We start from the raw sequence: 18,072 nt of genomic DNA, 5'->3' as shown, positions 1-18,072 counted from the left end.
TCCCAGCAGACATTTTCATGGTTTTCCCCATCTGCTTCATGTGCCATGGTCTGGTCCATTGATAGCATATTTATCAACCCTTGTATATCACATTGCTCCAGTTTACTTTATTCCATGCAAACCTTTCACCTTCCTGCATGTTCAGGTCCTGAGCACTCAAAACCTTTGTCTCCCCATCCTTCCATCTCTATTTTGGTCTTCCTCTCCACCTCTGACTTATTCTTTCCATATGTCAAAACCATTATAGCACAGCCTCTTCAGGTCTTGACCATGTACCTCTCAGGTACCAAATTTTTACTCAGTCAAACCACCTCACACTACTTGTTGTTTGCAAACATTTAATTTCCAATGTAAACTGATTTATAACCTGTGCTTCGCATCCATAAAACATTGTGGGGACTACTGTACCTTCAAACATTTCTGTTTTTACCATCCAAGATAACATTCCGCAATGCTTCCAGAACCTTTGCCACCTCACCCAACGAATGATTCACCTTTGCTTCCATTGGCCCATTCAATGCTGTGTCCACTCCCTGGTATCTAAAACACTTTACTCACTTCCTCTCAAGTTTTCTCCATTCAAACCCATGCACCAGCTAAACTGTCAATGCACTGCACTGCTAATCCCAATAGCCTTGCTTTACTCTCAACTTCCCCCTTTCACAAAGTCCCAAACTCAGACACCAACTTCCGTGTTTCTAACTCATATCTGCCACCAGCCGACAACTGACCCTTCTTAGGCCTCTCTCTTCTCCCTATATAGACTGCATACCTTCTCATCTCACTAAGACCCTTGCAGTTGCCACCCTCACCACCTCATCCATAAACAATTTAACAACCAAGGTGACATAACACAGCCCTTTTGCAGGCCCACCTTCATCTTGAATCATGCACCCTCCTATGTATATAGAGTTTCTGTTATATATAAAAATGTGTACATATAGCAGAAAGTATATTATTGGAAATTAAAATGCTTTCATAATGTGTATAAACCTTGCCATTAGAGGGTATATATTGCTACAGTTTGGAATATTTATTGATGAGCTCATCACACACATAGCCTGTTAGTAATCCCCCCCCCCCTCAAAAAAAAAAAAAAAAAAAGCTTTCAGATGGCAAAACAAAAACTTTTTAAAAAGAAACTGGGAATGTACTACATATCGAGAATAGTAGTCACAGTCAATGAGTTAGAAAGTAGGTGTAATTTGGTACTTAACCTGGCTCATAGCAAAAATTTCCCCTTTAGCTGTGAATGTTGACAAGGATGTTTTAATTAATTTTCCTAGCAACATCTTCCATTCTTCTTATTTTTCTTCCAATGAACATTCTATCCTGGACAAAAGTAGTATTTCATGAAACACTTTTTTTTTCTCACTGGCATTTATTGAAGGCCTGGCCTTGAGTAATGAGGAGTTGTCTGCAAGTGGAGGCCTTGACATAGAAAAAATACTACATCGAAAAAATACTAATGTTGATGTTTTTCTTTAGGCACCACGCCAAGGTTGAGGAAGAAGCTAAGACAAGTTCGAGTGAATCAGAAGCAGAGAGCGAGACAGGAAAAAAGTCGACACACAGAAGGCATAAATAAACAGCAGGATTCGCCTTACACTGCTACCTTGTTGTATTGAACTATACAAGTGGCACAGAGTGCACATTGAGAATTTGAAATGCATACTTGCTTTTTTTTTTTTTTTTTCTGCTGTACACTCAGTGTACCAAATAGGTTATGCAGTTAGCAGAGATAGATCGGTATGAATAGTCAGGAGAAATACTTGTACTTACAGATACGACTACTCTCAAACTATAAATTGATACAGTTCCCTTACTCAAAAGAGTATTTGGAATATTAGTAATGCCACGTATGAATAAATAATGGATTAACAAGGTGTAGTTGTGAAATGTATAGTTAGGTACATGTGAAAGGATTTGAGAATAGAGTTAATGATGATCGATAATGCGCAGGAAGTTATAATATCCTTTCATAAAAATACTGACATGCTAAAGATGATTGATAATGGGCAGGAAGTTGTAATGTCAAGTTTCATAGAAATGCTTATGTTAAGAACTTTGTATAAGAATTATGTCAGCATTTTAAATATATTGCAGTCAGTGATAAGTAATAGTGAAGCTAGAATCTGATTTGATATTGTTTGTACCATTAGGTTCACAGTATTCACTTTCAGTAAGGTTAAAGCTCTTAAAAATTTTTTGAAAAGGGTACATCAAAACTTAAGAACATTTAATTTTGGATTCAATCTTCGAAAAGTTAGTGTTGATCTCATTGAGTGGTCTATTTTGGAGCCTTTTTGGTGGTTGTATATGGTAACTCAAATTAGAAAATGCCCTTAATGTGAAGTACTTCATGTATATTGGCCATGATGAACTGAACTGTGAAGTGCTCTTGTACTGTTTGTAATACCTTCATGGGACGTGACATTCTTTGTGAATGTAATTATATATTGATTATGTATGTAATGCTCTATACATGTTTGTAATTTATTTATTTTGAATATGCTGTTTCCAGCTTTTTACCGAAGTTGAACCTAACAAGGCTGTGATAAAGGTATAGGATCCTTTTTGTTTTACCATTATAAGTTATATACCCTGATGCAGGATGGTGTTTGGGGTAATTCACTTGATTTCCTTAAAGGAATATTGGTTCAATTTGTCATGCTTTAATTGTTGAGATTAAGACCTAGACCAATGACAAAGATGTCTGTACATAAATGTACAATTAAAGCATGAATATATATTTTGTAGCAAAGTGAACTAGGGTAATTGATATATAAAAAGCCCAAGTTCACTTTGTTTTTTATATATTGAGGATAGGCATTTTAGTCTTTTAACTAGTTACTTTGGGAAAGGCTGATGTGGCAAATAAGTCATCTGTTATAGTATGATTGTAAATGATGTACAGTATTGCAATTTTATTTCACTGGCTGTGAAGGAATATCCTGAATCAAGAATTTGACTTCTTTAGTGTTGAGTTCAGATCGGTAATAACAGCATTTGAATACCTAAGGAGCAATCATTCATGAGAAATTTATTTATACAAGGTTACAGGGTTCTCAGTGTTACATTTGTGTCCTTAGGTGAATTTTCATTGTTATATTCACTAGTATGTCTACTTCAGTATGTAAGTACTCATGATGGCAGTGTGATTATTATCACATTTTAGAAGTATTGTGACTAATGTGGGGTCATATATGAGCACTGCCTTCCTTCTTGACAGTAGTTCCTTGAGGGAACAGGGATCAGGTTTAAAGGGTGGGAGTATTACCTTACACCTTTGCATAAATTAAAGTTTCTCAATATAACTATGTACACTATAAATAATTAATTACAGTGCTTAATATATATACAGGAAAGTGAAGTCTTCATTAAAGAAGTTCAATGTTATGTTCAGGCTCAGCAGTATATGTATGGCTGTAAATACTGACTGTTTTAAGTATAGTGAAAAATCAGTAATTTACTACACTATGATCATCTATATATAGAAATAATGGAAGAATGATAAATATTTTAGTAACATTAAAGGCTGGTTTAAGAATTTGTGGGACCCAAGGCCAATTTGTTTTATGGAAGACCAAAAGATATCAAGATAAACAGGAGTCCTGTAAAGTGTTTTTATTACATAAAAGTAAGCATATTATTGTCAGCTAAATAGAACTTAACCATATGAAAACTAAGAGATTGGTAAAGGCTTCATTCAGTATCCAAAGGGGTTGGGTTCGATGCCATGGCCTACCTTCCCTATGCCTTAATCCAGCCCTACAACAAGCACCCATGATGTAAGAGTTTACTGTACCAATTATGTTGAAAAAGTGACTTGTAAATATATTCATCTACGACTTTACCAACATAAATCCACTTTATCTGCAACTGTACATATTGTATACTAAGTGATGAAATTTCATGTGCTGTTGCTGAAGTAAGATTTCTTACAAAAAGAACTTAAGAATTAATGGGTGCCATGTTTTATTTTTTATACTCTGGATTACTAGTATCCACAGTGGAAAATAATTTTTATTGTATTTTGTTAGGGTAACACTTTCTCAATAATAAAGACACTCTCTTTTACACAAGTTTTCATTTCAGCTTGTCATAGGAAACTTCTTGCTCTTGTAGAAAGTGTAAATACATTCTTTATCGGCATCATTTATTTATTTATTTATTTTGCTTTGTCGCTGTCTTCCGCGTTAGCGAGGCAGCACAAGGAAACAGATGAAAGAATGGCCCAACCCACCCACATACACATGTATATACATACCTATACATCTCAATGTACACATGTACATAATTCATACTTCTTTCTTTTCTTTCATACTATTCGCCATTTCCCGCATTAGCGAGGTAGCGTTAAGAACAGAGGACTGGGCCTTAGAGGGAATATCCTCACCTGACCCCCTTCTCTGTTCTTCTTTTGGAAAATTAAAAAAAAAAACGAGAGGGGAGGATTTCCAGCCACCCGCTCCCTCCCCTTTTAGTCGCCTTCTACGACACGCAGGGAATACGTGGGAAGTATTCTTTCTCCCCTATCCCCAGGGATAAATAATTCATACTGTCTGCCTTTATTTATTCCCATCGCCACCCCCGCCACACATAGAACAACAACCCCTCATGTGTGCGAGGTAGTGCTAGGAAAAGACAACAAAGGCCCCATTCACTCACACTCAGTCTCTAGCTGTCATGTCATAATGCACTGAAACCACAGGTATATACCCGAATTTATCCCCCCCCCCCCTCCAAAAAAAAAAAAAAAAAATAGCAAGAAGGCAGCTATGATGCAGTTTCTGGAATTTGGTGCAGTGGCAATGGAGGTGTGTAAATGAATGGTATGTGAAACATCAAGTGATCAGCCAAGGTGCTGACTACTATCTGTATCTGTTCCAGTTGGAACTCCCTCACAGGGGTGGTCACAGCAATATTCTCTTTATAAATAGTGAACTCCAATGCTACTTCTCTTTTAATGCCTCACCCTTGGCAGGCCATGCTGTTGTGCAGTGTTTGCTGAGGCTCCTATGTAATGTTCTTACTGATTACTTATCTAATGCTCCTTCCAACTACATAATATTTCTGCCTACATGTTCCTATTACTAATATCTACGGCTGCTATCATTTTACCAAAAGGCAGGGGTAGCATTGTGCTCACCACAGTTATGAAGAATGGTGTGAGTTAAGTGTTACATGTGTGGAAGAGGATGTTTGCTTTGAAGAATATGTGCGAGAAATACTTAGAAAAACAGATGGATTTGTATGAAACATTTATGGATCTGGAGACGGCATATGACAGGGTTGATAGAGATGCTTTGTGGAAGGTCTTGAGAGTATATGGTGTGGGAGGTAATTTGCTTGAGGCAGTGAAAAGTTTTTACCAAGGACGTAAGGCATGTGTATGAGTAGGAAGAGAGGAGAGTGGTTGGTTCCCAGAGAATGTCAGTTTGTGGCTGGGGTGTGTGATGTCCCCATGGGTGTTTAATTTGTTTATGATAGGGTGGTTATGGAGGTAAATGCAAGAAATTTGGAGAGAGGGGCGAGTATGCAGTCTGTTGGGGATGAGAGGGCCTGGGAAGTGAGTCAGTTGTTGTTTGCCGATGAGAAAGCTCTAGAGGTTGATTCAAGTGAGAAACTGCAGAAGATGGTGACTGAGTTTGGAAAAGTGTGTCAAAGGAGAAAGTTGGGAGTAAATGTGAATAAAAGCAAGGTTATAAAGTTCAGTAGGGTTGAGGGACAGGTTTAACTGGGATGCAAGTTTGAATGGAGAAAAATTGGAGGAAGTGAAGTGTTTTAGATATCTGGGAGTGGACTCAGCATAGATTGGAACCATGGAAGCAGAAGCGAGTCCCAGGGTTGGGGAGGGGGCGAAGGTTCGGGAAGCGATGAAGAATGTGTATGAGAGAACGTCACCTCGGAGCAAAAATGGGTATGTTAGAAGGAAAAGTAGTTCCAACAATGTTACGGGGTTGCAAGGCATGGGCTATAGATTGGGTAGTATGGAGGAGGGTGATTGCATTGAAAATGAAATGTTTGAGGACAAAATGTAGTGTGAAGTGGTTCGACAGAGTAAGTAATGAAAGGGCAAGAGAGCTGTGTGGAAATAAAAACTGTGGTAGAGAGAGCAAAAAAGGGTGTATTGAAATGGTTTGGGCATATGGAAAAAATGAGTGAAGAAAAATTGACAAAGAGGATATAGGTGTTCAGGTTTCAATTGCTCAAAAATTTTTTCACTCCATCCTTTCACTTCCAATTTGGTCTCCCACTTCTCCTTGTCCCCTCACCTCTGACACGTATATCTTCTTTTTCAACCTTTTATCACTCATTCTCTCCATATGTCCAAACAATTTCAGCTCTCTCAATCATATTTTTATTACCATATATCTCTTACTCTTTTATTACTCTTAGAAAGTTTTATCTCTCAAAATGGAATATGACAATGCAATGCTTCTTTAACTTAACGAACAAAATTATTATAAACCATTTGAGGCTGATATTAATATAAAGGAAATTGTAATGAAGTATAGTAAAGAATTTCAAAATAATTTCACATACGCTACCAAAATGTTTTAATCTCAGATTCATACTTAACATAAAAAATGTGACCTATACTGAGAATTTAAAGCCAATTTATTCTGAAATAACTCACAAAAATGAAAGTTAACTTCATTACATGTTTTCTAGTCAAAAAACTGAATTCAATCAATGGCTTCTTCACTAAAAATAACATGAAATATTCTATACTGTTTCCTTGAGAAGAAAAATATCAAAATATGAAACGAATTAGTATGAAATAAATTCGTAATTACTGCCCTACTAAATTTCCCATCTTATGGTTACAAAACAATATTTTGACCGCAGTATCATAATCCCTGGGAACAGAGGAGAAAGAATACTTCCCATGCATTCCTCATGTGTTGTAGAAGGCGACTAAAGGGGACAGGAGCGGGGGGCTGGAAACCCTCCCCTCCTTGTATTTTAACTTTCTAAAAGGGAAAACAGAAGAAGGAGTCACACGGGGAGTGCTCATTCTCCTCGAAGGCTCAGATTGGGGTGTCTAAATGTGTGTGGATGTAACCAAGATGAGAAAAAAGGAGAAATAGATAGTATGTCTGAGGAAAGGAACCTGGATGTTTTGGCTCTGAGTGAAAGGAAGCTCAAGGATAAAGGGGAAGAGTGGTTTGGGAATGTCTTGAGAGTAAAGTCAGGGGTTAGTGAGAGGACAAGAGCAAAAAAGGAGTAGCACTACTCCTGAAACAGTAGTGGTGGGAGTATGTGATAGAGTGCATGAAAGTAAACACTAGATTGATATGGGTAAAACTGAAAGTGGATGGAGAGAGATGGGTGATTATTGGTGCATATGCACCTGGGCATGAGAAGACAGATCATGAGAGGCAAGTGTTTTGGGAGCAGCTGAATGAGTGTGTTAGTAGTTTTGATGCACAAGACTGGGTTAGAGTGTTGGGTGATTTGAATGCAAAGGTGAGTAATGTGGCAGTTGAAGGAATAATTGGTGTACATGCAGTGTTCAGTGCTGTAAATGGAAATGGTGAAGAGCTTGTAGATTTATGTGCTGAAGAAGGACTGGTGATTGGGAATACCTAGTTTAAAAAGAGAAATATACATAAGTGTACCTATGTACGTAGGAGAGATGGCCAGAGAGTGTTATTGGAATACGTAATAATTGATAGGCGCATGTGAGAGACTTTTGGATGTTAATGTGCTAAGAAGTCTGATCATTATCTTGTGGAGGCGAAGGTGAAGATTTGTAGAGGTTTTCAGAAAAGAAGAGAGAATGTTGGGGTGAAGAGAGTGGTGACAGTAAGTGAGCTTGGGAAGGAGACTTGTGTGAGGAAGTACCAGGAGAGACTGAGTACAGAATCGAAAAAGGTGAGAATAAAGGACATAAGGGAAGTGGGGGAGGAATGGGATGTATTTTAGGGAAGCAGTGATGGCTTGCACAAAAGATGCTTGTGGCATGAGAAGCATGGGAGGTGGGCAGATTAGAAAGGGCAGTGAGTGGTGGGATGAAGAAGTAAGATTATTAGTGAAAGAGAAGAGAGAGGCATTTGGACAATTTTTGCAGGGAAATAATGCAAATGACTGGGAAATGTATAAAATATAGAGGCAGGTCAAGAGAAAGGTGCAAGAGGTGAAAAGAGGGCAAATGAGAGTTGGGATGAAAGAGTATCATTAAATTTTATGGAGAATAAAAATATGTTTTGGAAGGAGGTAAATAAAGTGTGTAAGACAAGGGAACAAATGGGAACTTCAGTGAAGGGGGCTAATGGGGAGGTGATAACAAGTAGTGGTGATGTGAGAAGGATATGAAGGTTTGTTGAATGTGTTTGATGATAAGAGTGGCAGATATAGGGTGTTTTGGTCGAGGTGGTGTGCACAGTGAGAGGGTTAGGGAGAATGATTTGGTAAACAGAGAAGAGGTAGTAAAAGCTTTGCAGAAGATGAAAGCCGGCAAGGCAGCGGTTTTGGATGGTATTACTGTGGAATTTATCAAAAAAGGGGGTGACTGTATCGCTGACTGGTTGGTAAGGTTATTTAATGTATGTATGACTCGTGGTGAGGTGCCTGAGGATTGTAGGAATGCTTGCATAGTGCCATTGTACAAAGGCAAAGGGGATACGAGTGAGTGCTCAAATTACAGAGGTATGTTTGTTGAGTATTCCTGGGAAATTATATGGGAGGGTATTGATTGAGAGGGTGAAGGCATGTACAGGGCATCAGATTGGGAAGAGCAGTGTGGTTTCAGAAGTGGTAGAGGATGTGTGGATCAGGTGTTTACTTTGAAGAATGTATGTGAGAAATACTTACAAACGCAAAGGGATTTGTATGTAGCATTTATGGATCTGGAGAAGGCATATGATAAAGTTGATAGCGGTGCTCTGTGGAAGGTATTAAGAATATATGGTGTGGGAGGCAAGTTGTTAGAAGCAGTGAAAATTTTTTATCGAGGATGTAAGGCACGTGTACGTGTAGGAAGAGAGGAAAGTGATTGGTTCTCAGTGAATGTTGGTTTGCGGCAGGGGTGTGTGATGTCTCCATGGTTGTTTAATTTGTTTTTGGATGCAGTTGTTAGGGAGGTGAATGCAAGAGTTTTGGAAATAGGGGCAAGTATGCAGTCTGTTGTGGATGAGAGAGCTTGGGAAGTGAGTCAGTTGTTGTTCGCTGATGATACAGTGCTGGTGGCTGATTCGTGTGAGAAACTGCAGATGCTGGTGACTGAGTTTGGTAAAGTGTGTGAAAGAAGAAAGCTGAGAGTAAATGTGAATAAGAGCAAGGTTACTAGGTACAGTAGGGTTGAGGGGTAAGTCAATTGGGAGGTAAGTTTGAATGGAGAAAAACTGGAGGAAGCGAAGTGTTTTAGATATCTGGGAGTGGATTTGGCAGCGGATGGAACCATGGAAGCGGAAGTGAATCATAGGGTGGGGGAGGTTGCGAAAGTTCTGGAGGCGCTGAAGAATGTGTGGAAGTCGAGAACATTGTCTCGGAAAGCAAAAATGGGTATATTTGAAGGAATAGTGGTTCCAACAATGTTATATGGTTGTGAGGTGTGGACTATAGATAGAGTTGTGTGGAGGAGGGTGGATGTGCTGGAAATGAGATGTTTGAGGACAATATGTGATGTGAGGTGGTTTGATCGAGTAGGTAATAATAGGGTAAGAGAGATGTGTGGTAATAAAAAGAGTGTGGTTAAGAGAGCAGAAGAGGGTGTTTTGAAATGGTTTGGTTTGGTTACCAAGATAATATATGTGTCAGAGGTGGAGGGAATGAGAAGTGGGAGACCAAACTGGAGGTGGAAAGATGGAGTGAAAAAGATTTTGAGTGATCGGGGCCTGAACATGCAGGAGGGTGAAAGGTGTGCAAAGAATAAGAGTGAATTGGAACGATGTGGTATACCGGGGTCGACGTGCTGTCAATGGATTGAACCAAGGCGTGTGAAGCGTCTGGGGTAAACCATGGAAAGTTCTGTGGAGCCTGGATGTGGAAAGGGAGCTGTGGTTTCGGTGCATTATACATGACAGGTAGAGACTGGGTGTGAACGAACGTGGCCTTTGTTGTCTTTTCCCAGCGCTATCTCGCACACATGCGGGGGGAGGGGGTTGTTATTTCATATGTGGCGGGGTGGCGATGGGAATGAATAAAGGCAGACAGTATGAATTTTGTACATGTGTATATATGTATATGTTTGTGTGTATATATATATGTATACGTCGAGATGTATAGGTATGTATATTTGCGTGTGTGGACGTGTATGTATATACATGTGTATGTGGGTGGGTTGGGCCATTCTTTTGTCTGTTTCCTTGCGCTACCTTACTAACGCGGGAGACAGCGACATAGCAAAATAAAAAATCAATAAATAAATCATAATCAACGTAAAAAAATATGAGCTATACTATGAATTTACAGGACCTTTATATCTTGAGAATAAATTAACAAAAATGAACTATACTTTTCATTGAGAAAACTTAATTCAAAAAAAGAAATATAACGATGATAAGCTTCTTTACCATAAGTTATTATTAAAGTCACTTTACAGTATTTCTTACGGCCACCAGATAAGTAGTTATATAAAATAGAAATATAACGAAAAGTACTGAATTTCTGTCAAAGCTTAATGACTTTATGGTCCTAAAACGCTGATCTCACGAGTTTAACCTGAAAAAACATGACTTTTGATGGAAAACTAAAAACCAATGTATTCCCGGATATATTTCACGACAAACTACTTCTAAATACCTCTTAAAGGTTCCACCACCACGGGGTCTTTCAAAGTTATAAAAAGGTTAGACTAAAAATCTAAGCAAACAGAATAACGTTTGGGGGTGGGAGGAAACTTAAAGGGGTCCACATTTTGAAAGTTATAACTACCGCATGCTTCTTAACCTTACATAAGAATCTAAAATATTTCTTAATGTTTCCTTGGGCCCACATATGGCAAATATGAAGTGATTATGAAATATGTTAAATCATTTAATTGCCGTATGTAAAAATGTAAAAAAAAAAGCTGTTTTCATGCTAGTGACTCTTACGGTGTTTCTCTCCTAGAATAGAGAGTATTTGCCGCAAGCTCATTAACTACTACATGCTTTCTGAGCACAGTAATGACCATTTATCTTGACCGCTCAATGTGACGCCGATCAACACTGCCGTGGTTAAGGGCGGGAGAGGCGGAGGCGCGGCGGGCGGGCGGGCGGGCAACGGCGTCGTTCGTAACGGTGATCCCCCCACCCCACGGGAGGGGCCCGGGGTGGGGTTTGAGGTTGGCAGCCTTGACCAACATAACCCACCCAGGACTCTCCTCCTCCACCGGCTAACATTTATTATGCCTTTTTGTGTGTGTCTTTCATGTCTCCAGTAAGGATAACATTGTCTTTATGACCCGTGGGCTCTGCTAGTTAGTTAGCTGCACACCAGGTTGGGGAAGCCACTTAGCCAACATTTCCACATGCAGACACATCTGGTAATGACGGTCAACATCCAACCAGATACAACATCAGATGTGCACGACCGATGTGTTTCAGTTGTACGACTCAAAAATGGGATCATAACTTATCGGGTTTAACCACTTTGGTTAGTTTTTAGCTCTCTTATCGAGGTTGGGACATCATATCCGGCCTGAGAGGTTATGCTTCCACTGTGTAACATCCAGTGATCAAATAACCTTTTTAATACCTGATGATTTAAATACATTGTCGGTTAAATCTCACCTTGTAAAAGAGTCCTGCTACACCGGAGAACCGCTCTGTACCACACGCAACCTCCTGTGGGGAAATAAATGACTTATTGCCTGATACATTCATAGCCTCAACATTACTTTGAACACAGTTCAACCCCACAGTGATCCAGTCATCCACTTTATATAAGCTCTATGCTTGCCTCCACCTACCCCCTGCTATTGTACCCCACTGTATGCTTGCCTCCACCTACCCCCTGCTATTGTACCCCACTGTATGCTTGCCTCCACCTACCCCCTGCTATTGTACCCACTGTATGCTTGCCTCCACCTACCCCCTGCTTTTGTACCCACTGTATGCTTGCCTCCACCTACCCCCTGCCATTGTACCCACTGTATGCTTGCCTCCACCTACCCCCTGCTATTGTACCCACTGTATGCTTGCCTCCACCTACCCCCTGCTATTGTACCCCACTGTATGCTTGCCTCCACCTACCCCCTGCTATTGTACCCCACTGTATGCTTGCCTCCCACCTACCCCCTGCTATTGTATCCCACTGTATGCTTGCCTCCACCTACCCCCTGCTATTGTACCCACTGTATGCTTGCCTCCACCTACCCCCTGCTATTGTACCCCACTGTATGCTTGCCTCCACCTACCCCCTGCTATTGTACCCACTGTATGCTTGCCTCCACCTACCCCCTGCTATTGTACCCCACTGTATGCTTGCCTCCACCTACCCCCTGCTATTGTACCCCACTGTATGCTTGCCTCCACCTACAACATCAGAAAAACGCGAGTCAAACGTATACTTAAGAAATAATACTGACATTCGGAAATTCCAGATGGGTCCGCCCAATTTGTACAACACTAAGTCGAGATTTACACTAAGTGGGATGAGGTCCTGGCATCTAACCTCTGCTTGAACCCTTACCACAAGATATAACGAAAAGAAGTTGTCTTACCTCACACATTACGTGGACTCTTCTATCCCAGCCGAACAGATGGCGAATAAGAACAACGGTGTAGTCTTCATACATAAAAAAAAAAAAAAAAGATCCATCGTTGCCTTGAAACATCTCGATGTTTCAAGGTGTCGTAGACAAATCTCTCTCCTCATCAGTTCAGTCGACGAACCAGCTCACTGCCATGACCTGTAATAAGACAATGGTCATGAAACATGATTGATTTCAAGCGGCACGCGCCCAGAAGCGCGTAGCTAAAGTGATACCTAGCCAACACAACATGAATTACTTTACATCTATGATACACCAGTTTCTCACTGATAACAACACAACTACAACATTTAAGCTCAAGAGGGGTATAACAACCAAATAAAGCATAGTTGTGAAACTGAAAACTTGACAAAATTGTATCAGACGATGATGACCAGTATGAACTGCACACACTACTAACATATTTAAACACACGCTAAGCTTTACCTACTTTGTTTCTTCAAGCTAAGCTTTTAACAAACTCGTTTTCTAAACCTATTCTTCCTTTACATTCTCTTACAATCGCCCGCAGTATGGACACCTTTCCAATCACCACGTTCTCGTGTGATAATCACTAGAATCACCTAACATACAATCACCTAATATACAAACGGGGGGTCGTGAGTGGTACGCTAAACTTTGCCACAGTTGTGTAACACATTACCGTAGCTTGGTCACTGGGGCGGCCAGGGTCGGAAGGCAAACAGGAACTAAGTGGTGGTATATTGTGTGGTAATCAGAGTCTTTTGACGTACGTGCTGGGGGCCCATGTATAATACATCAATCCACTGTGCTCAGGGCACTAGACCCGTGTGTGCATTGAGGAAGTTCATATTTTAATCAAACTGTGTCTGAGTTAAACCAATGCATGCCTTGTTAACCTTGCCTATGCAAATGCTATGGCTGCCATGTTCTGGATATGTATTTCATATAAAAGAAACTATCATTTTTAAATTCCTATAATTATCTTACAAACCATGTATGAAGTTAAAGATATAAACCTGTCAAAATATTCATCCAAAAAGGATATCGAGGAAGGACTATGTGAAATACTAACAGGATCTCTGTTAATGTTAAACAATCTAAAATGCCGACATAAAAGCACATTGCTCTTTTTTTCCACTTTCCCACTTATTTGAGTCTAAGTGAAAGTGACCTTAAACATAAAAAATAGTGAGTTATGGAAACAAAATACGAAAAAGGGGCAATTTGACTGATGGTTCACCATCCCTATCATTAACCATTATTCTATTCCATCAAATACACACACACACACGCACTACGTCCATGTATCATGCACACAGTTCACCAGAGACATATCAATAACACATCTCTGCCTTTTACAACTATTTATCCTCTTTTACAAAATCCCTTTCACCATCGTATCAATTCATATTCTGTAACGCAGCCTTGGGCTGCTGGAGCCCTAAAAAATAAAAATGGGGCCGTTTTTTGATATAAGGAACCTTTCAGGACGGTTCCAGGGTGTATAGGGAGCTGACTGCTACTTTACTGCCACTGTAAACACGTAACGTTTGGGTATACAGGAGGCAACCACCACGAAGTAATGGGCATTCCCCTCCCTCCAACCTGCCCTTTAAACCCTCAAACATTAGTCATGCCGGGAGGGAGGGTGGGAGATGTATCTTGGCAGGCCAAGGTTGGGGAGGGAAGGGTTTATTTGGCATGAAGGTGGGGAGAGAGGTTGTTGATTGGGGTTCAGATGGCGGGGGGAAAGATTTGGCTTGAGGTTGTATTTCAGGTTTCCATTAAAACCTCCGAAGAAGAGTTTAGTGAGATGAAATGCCACATGACACAAGCGTCTCAACCACAAACTTCCTACTCTTCAAAAAAAGGAATTCTCGGCTTTTAAGTCTCACACATAGACCGAAGAACGTTTCCTGCTTGACGCCAGAAAGAAATTACAATCCAGCCTAAGCCCACAAGTTTACCAATACGCAACACCGAACACAAACTACGCCCGGCGGGTTTTTCGGGGAGGGGGGGGGGGGGGTCATCAGGATCAGTCGAGCCGCCATATATGGGGGTGAGGTGGGGAGGGGGGGGAGGGGGTGATGGGAACGATAAGTCCACTTTACGGTCCTCCACGAAACACCGGCGCATGCGAAACGTGTCCGTAAGAGACATAACCTTCACGAAATGTAAGGCATCCTCACCCGTGCTGCCACCTACGGTACAGTAAACCTGCTCTCAAGGTTGTTAAATGTCTACCTTCCCTCATCTCGCCAGGCCAGGCTACCCCCAACCCCCCCTCCAAGAATACTACGCTTCATGCACTATGCTCAACGAATCTCAACCTTAATACATTTTCCGAACAAATATGCTTGATATATATCATAAATCATTCTCTTAATAAGTCCTCAGGTTTAATATGTCAGAGGTATACAAAAAAACAGTGATCTATAAAAAAAAGAAGTCAAATACCTTTTTCTGGCGTGGTCCGGTGTGGCGAGGCGAGGCGTGCAGGACTGGATGCTGGGCGGTGGTGGAAACGTAGCCCAAGTGATGCCATCCACATCCGACTGTCACGATGGACAATCCGACTGTCACGATGGGGGTGGAGGCGACCTCACACGGGAAGCCTGGAAGATACAGGAGAGGGTTGTGTGAGAGGGGAGCTAGGTTACACACGACCTGGTGGTCTACGACCAGGTTAGCTGCATTGGCAAACTAAATAAAGTACCTAATGATATATGGTGAAGATATCCTTAACTGGTAATCTACATGCATGGAAACAGATTAGCATAACAAAATACATCAAAGCATAAAAAAGCACAAGAGGAAAAGAAAATGGAACGGATGAAACGGGATAAAGGAAAGGGGAAGCAGCACCTATTATACATCAATTCCCCAGGTCCCTATTGGGGGCATGCAGCACACATGTCTGTTTCAACTTTAACACACTTTTCTTAAAAACTAGAAAATTTCAGCTGGCAGGGGAAGTTCGGTAAGGTTTTCCTAGGTCAGGTTAGATTGTTAGATTACATTAGGTTAGGTAAGGTAAGATTAGGTTGTTAGGTTAGGTTAGATTAGAAGAGGTGAGATTAGGTTAGGTTAGGTTACATTAAGTTAGGTGAACCTGCAACAAATCAACAACCTTACCTAACTTTCTTTGGTAGTCGAGATCTACCTTAACATTCATTTTCCAATGTATTACATGAGTGCTAACAGTCAGATGTTAATAATAACTGAGTGAAATCTAAGATGGACAGAAAAATATATGACAAAATATAGAGTGCACTGTTACAAGCAGTTCATGAGTTAATTACTTTATAGGTAAAACAGGAACAAGGAGGAATTATGAATACCTAAAGTTGAAATGTTGGACTTATTATGGTGAAGATGATTGAATGAGTGGAGAAGGAAAGGATAGAGGGCCAGTAAGGAGGTACAGTAAATAACACTTTAAATATAGTACCACCACAGCAGGTGCTCACCAGAGCATATCTTTATCTAAAGACAGAACTGACAAGGCTGGTGTGTGTCCCTACTGTCACTGGAGCACAGCAACAACAATTGTAAACTTGTTCCGTAAAGCTCTGCTTTCCATCTTCCCCTCACTTTTGTTTTCCAGTATCACTTCCTCTACCTTTTTTTCCTTGCCCTACCACCTTTACCCGTGCAACTCAGACCTCTGATTTCACCCCATACATGCTCTTTCCTCCCGACATCTTTCTCAAGACCACCTCAATATTATCTTTTTTCTAGGGGTACGTAACCTTGTGTTACCAGTGTTGTATCTAGGATAAGGCAGGTAGGGCAGGTGCCCTGTGCACCACTTGAAGGGGGGAGTGCAAATCGACAAGTTTGTTTTTTAACATATGCTACCCAACTGACATTTTCAACGGTTTAGTTTTGTGAGATAAAATACAAATGCACCTACTTTTCAACTATAATAATGTTTTGCTACTATCAGTTGCGTTACGGCTTTTACATTACAATTTTGATCAAATAACTCCTTAAGTCTTTATGAGTTTATATAAATTTAAGTTTGGCCTAACTCTTCAACTGTTTATAGTTACACTATATATTTTTGTATACATCCACTGAATGTATATTCAAGCGAGGGGGCACAATTTGTGTTTCCCATAGGCACTACTTTCCCTAGATACACCCCTGAATAATTAGAGGAATTTTTTTGCTCAAATACTTTCTTTTCAAAATTAAAAGATAAGATATTCAAACACTTCTATACTTGAAATAATCACGGAAAATATATCACAGTCCTCTCAATTACCCATAAATACCCAGTAAATATGATGCAACGGAACAGAAAGATTTTAAAATTGACTTCATTAACAGCTTGAGTGTCATTAAGAAGAATAAACACTATTTCAACATCAGATATGTATTCAGCATGAAAAACACTTCTTATAAAGAGTTTATAAAGGAATTTTTTTTCCTTAAGAAAAATACCAAAAGTCCACGGTATTTTTTAGCTCGAAAAAATTTTGCTTCGAAATTGAAAGATAAGATATTCAAACATTTCTATACTTGAAATGATCATGGAAAATGTATCAGAATTTCTTAGTTACCAATATAAATCCAGTAAATACGATGCAAAGGAACAGAAATATATTAAAATTTACTTAGTTTACAGCTTAAATGACTGTCATAAAGACAACTAAACAATATTCTAACCCCAGATTTGTATTCAGCATGAAAAATACTTCTTATAACGAGTTTATAAAGGAAAACTATTTTTCTGAGAAAAATGCCAAAAATTGAAGGTAATATATTGTTCAGGGCATCTTTTAGCTCAAAAAACGTTTTGCTTCAAAATTGAAAGATAAGATATTCAAACACTTCTATACTTGAAATTATCATGGAAAATATATCATAATGTTCTCAGTTACCAATATATACCCAGTAAATACGATGCAAAGGAACAGAAATATTTAAAAATTAACTTCTTTCAACAGCTTAAATGAAAGTCATGAAGAAAACTAAACAATATTTTAACACCAGATTCGTATTCAGCATAAAAATACTTCTTATAATGAGTTTTTAAAGGAAATCTATTTTTCTGAGAAAAATGCCAAAAATTGAAGGTAATAATAGTTCAGGGCATTTTCTTAGCTCAAAAAAACTTTTTGTTTCAAAATTGAAAGATAAGATATTCAAACACTTCTATACTTGAAATCATCATGGAAAATATATCATATTGATCTCAGTTAACAATACATACCCAGTAAATACAATGCAAAGGAACAGAAATATTCTGAAATTAACTTCGTTTAACAGCTTAAATCACTGTCATAAAGACAACTAAACAATATTCTAACACCAGATTTGTATTCAGCATGAAAAATTCTTCTTATAATGAGTTTTTACAGGATATCTATTTTTCTGAGAAAAATGCCAAA

The 18,072-nt window shown here is 39.5% G+C and overlaps 2 protein-coding genes across 15 annotated transcripts in view; one reads left to right on the top strand and one right to left on the bottom strand.

The window, feature by feature from the left end:
• Window positions 1-4,085, top strand: part of Elys (AT hook containing transcription factor 1 homolog) — a 66,610-nt gene extending 62,525 nt beyond the window's left edge. For all 4 annotated transcript variants that reach the window (XM_071678090.1, XM_071678088.1, XM_071678089.1 and 1 more), the window contains one exon: window positions 1,489-4,085. In XM_071678090.1, coding sequence (XP_071534191.1) covers window positions 1,489-1,588 — 100 coding nt within the window. In that variant the 3' untranslated portion in view covers window positions 1,589-4,085. The remainder of the gene's footprint in view (window positions 1-1,488) is intronic.
• Window positions 1-18,072, bottom strand: part of LOC139757534 (uncharacterized) — a 199,707-nt gene that overhangs the window by 41,628 nt on the left and 140,007 nt on the right. For all 11 annotated transcript variants that reach the window (XR_011714657.1, XR_011714650.1, XR_011714653.1 and 8 more), the window contains exons 6-8: window positions 15,131-15,288; window positions 12,656-12,844; window positions 11,724-11,777 (exon numbers count right to left, since the gene is read on the bottom strand). The gene's annotated coding sequence lies outside the window, so the exon portion shown is untranslated. The remainder of the gene's footprint in view (window positions 1-11,723; window positions 11,778-12,655; window positions 12,845-15,130; window positions 15,289-18,072) is intronic.

This window comes from Panulirus ornatus, chromosome 27 (genome assembly GCF_036320965.1).
Source record: "Panulirus ornatus isolate Po-2019 chromosome 27, ASM3632096v1, whole genome shotgun sequence".
Classification (NCBI taxonomy): Eukaryota; Metazoa; Arthropoda; class Malacostraca; order Decapoda; family Palinuridae; genus Panulirus; species Panulirus ornatus.
This window is presented reverse-complemented; position numbering and strand designations above follow the sequence as displayed.